The 10,366-nt window shown below is 28.9% G+C and overlaps 1 protein-coding gene across 2 annotated transcripts; it reads right to left on the bottom strand.

The window, feature by feature from the left end:
• Positions 1-755: 755 nt before the first annotated feature.
• LOC145202605 (uncharacterized) lies at positions 756-7,081 on the bottom strand. Of its 2 annotated transcripts, XM_090083345.1 has the most exons (3): positions 6,701-7,081; positions 4,793-6,583; positions 756-3,230 (listed from the first exon to the last, which is right to left on the bottom strand). In XM_090083345.1, the coding sequence occupies exons 1-3, from the start codon at positions 6,960-6,962 to the stop codon at positions 3,199-3,201; spliced, it is 2,085 nt and encodes a 694-aa protein (XP_089939471.1). In that variant the 5' UTR covers positions 6,963-7,081; the 3' UTR covers positions 756-3,198. The 2 variants fall into 2 exon arrangements, with proteins under 2 accessions (XP_089939471.1, XP_089939467.1); XM_090083341.1 differs by lacking the exon at positions 756-3,230 and having other exon boundaries at positions 4,380-6,583; positions 6,701-7,078.
• Between the last annotated feature and the right edge of the window lie 3,285 nt (positions 7,082-10,366).

The raw sequence follows: 10,366 nt of genomic DNA, 5'->3' as shown, positions 1-10,366 counted from the left end.
TGTGTACTGTGTAGTACAAGTATTTTAAGTAACTAAATTAAACATTGCTTAGTTGTATGTAAAATGTCAGAAAATTACAAAATTGCATAAAATTGGTGATATCTCAATAGTGTTGGGGCACCCCAAGACCAACAAATTTATGAGCTCTACTTTTTTGTTTTCACTAACGCTACTATGGAGCAACTATTCCACCCCCTGCCAATTATAGATTTGCAAATTTTTTTTCTTACAATACTTTCAGCCCACCTTAATATTCAGTGATATTTATTATTTATCAATTTATATTGAATCCTTTAGTTACGTTGACTCGCAGCATTTGAAAAATTTTTTTAAAAGAATAAAGTTATGCTTGTTTACAAATAATTTCAGTGAATTCACCATTACGTCATATTCAACGTTGCGTGATATTTCATTTAAATTTTTGTTGTCAAGAAGCTGCAATTGCTGCAAGATTATTAAAGCGTATTCAGGAGACACAGCTTATTGTTACATGAGTTTGTCATAACATGTTATTTTAATAATGTTTTGAAGATCACACAGGAAAAAAAAAATTCTAGGAAAATAATTGTTTGCTGGACTATAATTTATAAATGATACAGATTGAAATGTGATGTATAATATGTATTTGAGCTGAAGGATTTTAAATCAAGTTCTGTTGTATTTATACATGTTTTGTTTTCAAAAATCAGAAGTCCGCGAAGCGCATATAATATAATATTAACATGTCAAGTGAAAAATATTTACGAAGATAACTATTTTATTTTAGATGAAGTTTTATTTTACCTAGACATCCATAACTTTCTCAAAAAAAGACAATATTGGTATTTCCAAAAATAATAATAATGATATATTCAAAAATAATAATCCAAAAAGTTACTGATTTTTTAGATGTTAATGTTTAGCATGCTGTTCAACAATTTGCTTGAATCTCATGCATCTTATGAACTACATTTTTCTGTTAGTAAGAAATTAAGAGATGAATCTAATGTTATTGCTGCCGAAAAGGTTTCAAATATTTCAAATACAGATAAAGCAAGTAAATATTCAGCAGATGTAGCTCAGGCCTTAATAATTGATACGCGTTTGACAAAGTCTTCCTTTCAATTGATTAAAAGTGGAGCCTTAGAGAAAGAACATAGTATTTACCCCACTCATAATAATGTCAGGGATGCCGAATTGAAATGTGATCCGGCAAATATAACAGTGAAGGACTATTCAGCTTCAATTCTTTTAAAAGATTTATTGATTCATAGTTTGCAAAGAGTCTGTGCAGTTCAAGAACCCTGTGCAAGCGACTTTATTATGAAAAGCAAAACAATAAAGTAATGAACCTCATGTGTTGGTTTTGATGGTGCTATTAGCCAAAGCATTTGTAAACACGGTTTATTAAAATCAAACATAAATAGAGATTTAAAATGTGAGGAATCTTTATTTAACACCATAGTCCTTTGGATTTGACTGGGATTCATTGCAGCAATTAAAAGAAGCCAATTCGGAGAAATTAGGATTGATCATCCACTAACAGAAAATTCGAATATGGTCTCTCCAGTCTCCATGCCTGGATTCAAGTTTTTGAGATAATTATGTACATTGCATATAAAAAAGAAACAGGAAAGTGGAGAGCAAGATCTAAGGGAGACATGTAAAAGATATCTGTTAGCAAGAAGAAGATTCAGACTGGCTTTATGAACAAAATTGGACTGTTTGTTCTTGAACAAACAATGATGGTGATATTTCAAAGCATGCTGTTGCAGAATATGAACAAAAAGCCGAAGTTCTTGGTACTGAACAAAACGTTATACTCAGATTTTACATAATCTTGTTAGCACTATCTTCAGGATATGAAATAGACTTCCTCAAATTCAAGGATTGCATTTTAACATTATTAGACTATATATATCACTTTATCCATGGTATAAGATGGTTCAATTTGTACACAGAGTATTGTTACATGGGCATGACATATTTCAATAACAAATATTACCCATAGTACTTATGAGTGAAGAAGTTCAAGAAGCAAGAAAGAAATACTTTAAATTAAGGATCAGTGCATCGTTTCATTTCCGTATCGTCATCATTCCGATATGATAGCGGAAAAAAAATCTCATCGGATTGACAAGAGCTCCGGTATATACCGAGATTTAAACAAACTACAATACCGAATAAAATTTTTTTCCGACTTTTTGTCGTAACCATTTCGTTGACCCTTTTTTTTTTCCGCTATCAAATCGGAATGATAACAATACGGAACTGAAACGATAAGCAGACCCTTACATAAATATACTGCAAAAATTTCAGCTGAAAAATATTCAGAAAGGAAAGAAATATATATCTGATTAAAAGAGTCCTTATTTCCAGTGACCTTGTTGTTTCATCGCTGAGATAATCAACATCACGGCGAAATAATCATAAATTTCCTGCTTATGATAAGCAACTATTCAAACAATCATCTCCAATCAACTTTATTGCTTTGCAAATTGGAACCCTATTCCAAACACCGTAAAAATAGATTTTATTCTCAGATCCAAGAATCTGTTCTTTAAGTCACTATATCTTATTATTATTGTTATATGTTATATTGCTATGTTATTTTGTTTCTAATTTTTTTATTTTTTTCATTTTTTTGTAAATTTCAGTCTACCTACTAATATCGTGTAAAAATTTCGACTTGGCAATATCAAATGCTTTGGGCCATTCCTCAATAAATTTCCAGGTTTCATCATTTAGTCTAAGTTTGTAGTTATTTCGATTGGTTCCAATTTGATCATATGTGGCGAGTTTTTCGATTGTCTGATACCATAACATACGTACTAACTCATCTCGGAACAACATCTTTGCATAGACTTTTGAGATTAGCAAAAACTGTGTCATGTTTAAGCGCTAATGCGTTTCTAATACTTTTTTTTTTATTTCAGCAAGAGTGGTTTCAAACGGCTGTCACGCCATTTGCAAGTAAATGGCAATAATGCAATTTACAAAACATCTTTGCGCATATTATACAAATGTTTTTTTAAGATATTTACCCTTCTCCCTCATTTTAAAGTATGGGGATTGGCTTTCAATTGCATCTTCTTTTGATTACTTGACAAAATAAACAAGTTGAGTAAATACTCCCTGCCTCTTTTCTTACTTTCGCAATCAGAGTTGTTAGCTGATCAGCTTAAACCGCTCCAAGTTACCTTCTATGCTAAGAGAGGTTTAGTTCGATCGTGCAATTTTCCGAATACATCCTGAAAATAAAACATTCGTATTTAGACAGATGATGTGTCAAGCATTAATGGTGGATAAACATTTTTTATATCCTTTGCGGTAATTTCATAAATTTGATCAACAGCTTTAAGAAATTTTTTTTTTTTTGCTTTCTACTTGTTCCTTGCCTCATCAAAAGCTTGAAGAATCAATAATTAATGTCGATTTAAAGTTATATTTAAATAATTTTACGTGACAAGAAAGTAGCATTTTCTTCACAGTTATCCTTATTGGGTAATTCCGTGTCAAAACAACAACAAAATTTCAAAAAAATAACCCACTATCTCTAAATGACTTAATTCTTTCAACAAAGATACTTAACTAGGCTAAAAAGAATTCCACAAAGTTGTTTTAAACAAATCGGAATATTTTAAAAGTTATGCTCGTTTAAAATTCAAAACTTTGTAACATTTTTACTTATCATGCGCCCCTAGCAACGTCCTTAGTAACAAGAAAATGTCAATACATACGTTGTTACCTTAACTATATTATTTCATAATTTGAAATTTTCCACATATTATTAGATGCTAAACCATAAAATTATACTGAGAAATAATAATTTTTTATATTTATTAATAAATCAAAAAGAGTAAACTGGCATTTTTAATAAAATTTAAAAGTAAACAGGCTTACTATAAGAGGAATTACAGAAAAGGTTATGATCTATATATTTCCAAACTTCATATTCTTAAAGTATATATAAATGCCTAAAAAAAAAAAAAAAAATTGAGTTGTTTTTCGACTCACTAATCTAAAAAATTTAATTTTTTATTTTTGATTGAAAGAATATTGAGAATGAGACAGAAAATTGATAGGTATTTATGTTTAGGCACAACCAGAAAGTAAGAGTTCTTACTTATGTGTAAAACTACAATATGCATATGTAATAAACTCAATTAAAAATACTTAAATATTAAAAACAGGCACTTTCACTCAGAGCTAGTCAAAAATAAGAGGTATTTTCACTTAGGTATAAAAATGCAATATTCATGACATACATGTCTATGAATAGTATTCATGTCCGTAAATAAACTCAATTTTAAATATCAAAACACATTAATTCTTTGAATTCCATGTTTTTATGAATTGACAAATTTATATTCAAATCAGTGAACTTCTTCACATATTCCTTTGTTTTTCTTTGGACTGTAAAATAAAACAAAATTAGGTAATATTTGTTAACAAATGAAAAAATATTGTCATATACATATCATAGACATATGCAAACTGTCAATTCTAAGAAATAATTGATAAAAGGAAGCAAGCAAATGTTTTTTAAGATTCAAGGGCCATGTTGGTGCATAAATTTAAATCCCACATCAACTTTGCACATCACTTTGCATCTCACAATTTTTAAACTTGTAAGTCAAGATAGGGATAGTGTCATCACTGCAGTATTTCATCTTAACTTCATTTTGACATACAGGAATAAATTCATGAAAGTCTCTTGTTCCTGGTATTGTTTTTACATTTTTAAATCGTTCAGATTGTAATAATCTTGTTTCTATCAAACTTTCACTTGAAATATAAATAAAGTTTATACCTTTGATGTTGTTAGTGCAATATGTAAACATATCACGTGAGTTTAATATTTGATTTGTAGAAACTCTCTGCAAACTAGCATTAGCTACAAGCCGTTTAACTGTTCCTCCTATACCATCACAAGGTTGCTTTCCATGGCTGGTTGCAAAGAAAACCCATTTTGCATCTATTCCAAAGTCTGATTTATGCTGACATAGATTAAAAATATTTTTGCAGTTTTTATATTGAGATGAACAGCCATCAGAAAAGTAGATCACATTTACAATGCTGGGTATCTTTTGCTTTAGATTATTGATAATTGATTTTTGTATCTCGTAAACCATTGGTACATCATGATTGTTATCATCTGATATAATGCAATATGAAGTGGATTGCAACACTTGATTTTCTTTATAGTACACAACTACTGGATGAAGTGTGCACTGAAGATTATTCCAATGAAAACCTTGTACTTCATCCTGCACAACAAAACTATAGTTTTCTGCAAAATCTCCTAGAACTATTGCACTATTTGATGGCAGTTCTTCTTTAAGATTTTTTAAATATTTAGATTGGCATTTAGAAATATATGAATGTGCTGTTAGCTTGACTAGTTTTTCCATCACCATATTTACATAATCTGGTATGCTTACAAGCTGTATAACTAAATCTGATCTATCAGTAGTAACCCATTGGTTAAATTCGATAGTATCTTCTTCCTCAAACTGTCCTATTAGTTCGAATAGCTTTTCTTCTAATTTAGATGTATTTTTTGGACATTGTGTACATCGATGTAACATGCATTCTTTGTTTTGCATATCACAAACAATAAATTTATATAGTTCATGGTAATCAATTTTAACGGGTAGGAGAATTAACTTCATGTTTTGATGGTAGATACAAATGCACACAGAATGGGTTCCTGATGAGTTTGGCAAAACACACCATTTAGGTCTTAAAACACAAAACTTGGAAAAACCTAACTTTACATGTGGATATCGAACTTTAAATGAAACAAATAACTCTTTTAAGCTTGATAAAAGTAGTCGCTTTTGCATATGGAGTTTCCAACTAACACTTACAAAATCCTTTTGACCAGGCATCTGGCGAGAGTTTTCATCATCTTCATAAAAATTTTTTACTAAAGTATTTATTTGATCAGGGAGCATTTTACCTCGCTTAGTTTGTGGAACTGCAAGAATTCCTTCCTTCTTTGCTAAAGATCTAGATTTTATTATTAGATACTTTGAAACACCAAAATACTCACTAGCTGCTTCAATTGACCATTCTTGTGGGCACAAAGTCAATATTTGAATTTTGTCCCTAAATGAACAGCATTTTTCAAGTTTATCTTTTATCAAAACTAACATATTTTCGAACTGAACAACTTCTTTTTTTAAATCAAGAATATATTCATTATCAAAAACTTCAACTTCTGTCAATGGAATTTTTAAAGAACTTGATAACTTTTCTTTGAAAACTGTTGTAATAGTTTTAATTTTTTTTTTCCCAATACTCATACGATTCGCAAATGGCTGTCCATGAAGCTTGACTGGTGACACGCCAATTATACTGAGACAATCCGAAAGTTCTTGTCTATTTTTATTTATATCAGCTTCTTGTTGAACGTGAAATACATTTTCTTTATTTATACTTTCATTTGTGTAATCATCAGAAATATCAATGTTATCAGTATTAATTTCAGTGGAAGCTTTTAATTTGACTAAGCAATTTGTACAAATTTTTTGACCAGGTACAATATTGAACCTGTTGTTTAAAGCTGTGGTTCTTAACGTGACTACTCTGAGAGATGCTAAATTAAAAAATATAACTTCATAAAATAAAATATGCCTAGTATTAACAAACATAAAGACCTTAAAATTATGACAAAGTAACATTTATAAAAAACTTTATGACAAGCTTTACTAACCTTTGCACGGTCTTTTGTGAACTAACAGTGGATCACAGCATTTATTCTGAAACACAGGGAACTTCTCAAGATAGAACTTTTGATGATGAAAACATAAGTCAATAATCAAATCAGGAGAAACACCAGACCTCAGCGCAACTAAATTTTGCTCATCTGGAGCTAAATCTTTAAAAAATATTATTCCAATGTGGTTTGTATATGTTAACTTGTGACAATTTGATTTTAAAATCAATCCAAGAGAGCATTGTGATGTTCCAGCCATTATCAAAATATTTAATTTCAATATTTTATTTTTCTAAAACCAACATTAAATAAATAATAATTTCTAACATGAGTATTATAATCAAAACTTTATTTTAAAATAAATAAGTGTAATCATAGCTGTTACACTTATTTATTTTCAAAATAAAAATGAATTTCTGGTTTCTTGTCTAACTAATTAAATGGAGCAAATGGTTCTAACATTTGAGTATTATATATAATAATACTTATGTGAGAAATTATAATTTTTTTGTGAGAATTTGTTTTAGTTATAATCTCTCTATGGAGATTATAACCAAAACGGTAAATAAAAATGCAAAAATAAAATTGCAAAAATAAAACAATAATAAAATAGATATGTGCATTAAAAAACAGTGAAATAATTTTTGACTCTTACAGGTATTTATATATAAACTATTATTGTAAAGATTTAAAATGAATAGATCAATACCTTTTCTGCAATTAATCTTAAACTATACATGTTTACTGAAAAATTATTGATAAAAACCCGGTTTTCATCTTAAAGTTTTTATTCAAATATAAGATCTAATAACTTTAAGTAATGATTTTTGACTTCTTTCTTCAAAAGTTTCTATGCCTATTAAATTTTGTAAACATATAGTTAATGTAACTGTGCATACTTTAACATTTAAGTGTTGCTATAGACGTTGCTAAGAGCGCGGAGAATAAAAAAAATGTAAAAAATCTCAAACTTCAAAGACCCATAACTCTCAAAATAATGAAATTGGCTCCAAATTATTTTTGATTATTCCTAACGACGGTATTAAATACATTTGTGCCAAAAATCAAGTATTTCTGAGATGGTGGGTTATCTCGACTTGTTGTTTTGACATGGAATTACCCTATTATGGTTGTCGTTTCGAACTCCACTCCTTTTTAAAATTCCGAGTTCTATTGTTCCAAGTTCTATAATTCAAATTTCTATTGTTCAATGTTCTATTGCTCAAAGTTCCCTGTGTTTCGAATGCAAACGTTTTTTCACTTGAAACATTTCCGGCAAGAAACTGGGCTTTTTACTGGATTTGGTTTTGTGCAAAATCCTTTCTTTTTTTCAGTCAAAAAATATTCTCAACTTGTGACTTTCACATTCTACACACTCTACACACTCTACAAAAAGCCTACATCATCTGAAACAATATCTCAGAATTCAGATTTAAAAAAATTAAAAAAAAAACTGTTACTTTATTACACGAACTTAGATAAGTTACGACCTTCCAACTACAAAAACTCCTTTTTAATAGACGCTTTTTAAAAAAACAGCATGCTTTTAAAAACTGATATAAGTATGACTTTCATTGGTAAATGGAAGTAAAAATTATCATACGATGCATTAAGTAAAGTTTTTTTTGCTACTCTTAAAGGTTTATTATAATTTTATTACTATTCTGGCAAAAGATTATTTAGAAATAGAATTAAAATAAAAATTAGATTATTTGAGAAGGATCAGTTTTCCTGTCAGAAAACAAAAAAATTTCAATGTTCTCAATGAAAATTGAAATATCCTGTACCATCCTGGACAACTCATTAAATTGCCATATAGAGATGTCCATGTATACACAGAGCAATACTTATCTGATTTCAGTGCGCTCATTTTGTTCCTTATGATGAAGTATGAGATTTTTACTCCCACTTTTTTTTTTTACTTCCTGATGTAAAAATGAATTTTTCAAACAAGTGTTTGTCAATACTTTTGAAGGTTGCATCGTCTGGGTAAATCTGGCGATTAGATAAACAGTTTAATTTATAGCAGTTCATACAACTTATATTTATATTATGTTTTCAACTGTGTGATACTTTTCCATTTGTGTGAAACTAGTTTAGAATAGCCAGTACTTTTGTATGGTGCAGCTTTTACATTAAAAGAAATTCAAATTCTGAATGAATCTATTAAATTTCTTTTAAGGAAATGTTTTTTGATTTAAGTAGAGCAACACCATATAATTGAGTCTTTTAATAGTGTCAATCATCTTTCCAATGAGGCGAATGGATTTTGTAGCCACAGAGGCATCAACCCAACAACAGGACATATTCAAAATAGATATTTTTGGTATGAAATGGTAACGAAAATTGCCGCCATTGTTTCAGAATGTGATAACTTTCAAAAAGCAAAAAACAAGAACGTTTAAGTGAAATTGTTATTAAAATTCACATCGTCTCTAAACGTTTACATGAAGAAGGTTGGGATTGATTTCACTCAACTGATGTAAATGAATGATTATGCACATCTGATTGTACTTGTAGATTATTTCACCAAATGAGTCGAGGCTAAAACTTTATTTGATACATCTGTAACAAGTGTGTTGGCATGACAATTATTAACTTAAAGAATTTTGAGTTTTTGTATTTAAAAACTGCACCACTCTGTAAAGGTACTGACAAATTAAACCAGTATCAAATAATTATAAAACTATCACACAATTGTAAAAGTATCACACAGTTGGAAACGTGATATAAGCATAAGGAGCACAAACAACAATAACAATATAATAAAATAACAATATAATAAAATATAATAAAATAACAATATAATAAAATATAATAAAATAACAATATAATAAAATATAACTACTTACCTTATAGTCGGATTTACCCAGATGAAACAGTTCATTGTTTTTTAAATATAAATGGATTTTTTTTTTTTTTTTTTTTTGAAAGTTCAATTTATCACCACCTTTTACTAACAGCTATTTTGGGATATTTATATATTTTTTGTCTTTAAAAAAAAAAAGATAAACGTCAGCAAATTTTAGCATGCATCGTTAAGTTTTTACTAGTAGATATCCTACTGCACAAAACTTAATAAAAATAGTGCATAAATAAAACATAAAATGGTAAAAACTAGTATAATAACTCTTTTTTAAATATCACAAAAGAAACATTTTTAAAAAAGTTTTTAAAAAAAAGCCAGATACAATAATCACTACCAAGAATTTAATTTCCACCGGTTAAACAAAATTAATAAAGTAGAATAAGAAGTAGATATGTATAATGACAATTAAATAAAATAAATAACTGATAAAGACATAAGATTAATTTGACAGTCAAATGCTGTTGTTAGGTTTAAGCATCAGTCTCGGAAGTATCTTATGAACGATACTACCATAAACCGTACTTCGAAGTTGGTATCAGATACGTCTTACCAAGACCCGATGCCAATTCGTTATCGTCGGACGAATATGGTAAAAAAATGACTGATTCAGTGACTACACGATACATTGCGTACCGACTCATGCTCAGAACGTTTAAATTACGACAGAGAAAATGCTGTTTTAATCTACCATTTTTAAACGTTTGGAGAAAAAGAGCAATTAATCTTAACAGTTAATAATGCACATTTTTTGAAATACCCATTTTTTCAAGTTATTTCTAAATAGTTTTTTTAAA

Source organism: Hydra viridissima, unplaced genomic scaffold (genome assembly GCF_058129835.1).
Source record: "Hydra viridissima isolate aposymbiotic clone 2 unplaced genomic scaffold, HvirCarnegie_v1 scaffold_1, whole genome shotgun sequence".
Lineage (NCBI taxonomy): Eukaryota > Metazoa > Cnidaria > Hydrozoa > Anthoathecata > Hydridae > Hydra > Hydra viridissima.
The sequence above is the reverse complement of the archived record's forward strand: the minus strand, read 5'-3'. Positions and strand labels throughout refer to the sequence as shown.

What these genes read in the sequence shown, in the direction of transcription:
- LOC145202605 (XM_090083341.1), bottom strand. Translation starts at nt 6,962, where the DNA reads ATGGCTGGAACATCACAATGCTCTCTTGGATTGATTTTAAAATCAAAT. An exon ending in TCACAAAAGACCGTGCAAAG is followed by an intron (nt 6,584 to 6,700) that starts GTTAGTAAAGCT and finishes TTTTTAATTTAG; the next exon opens with CATCTCTCAGAGTAGTCACG.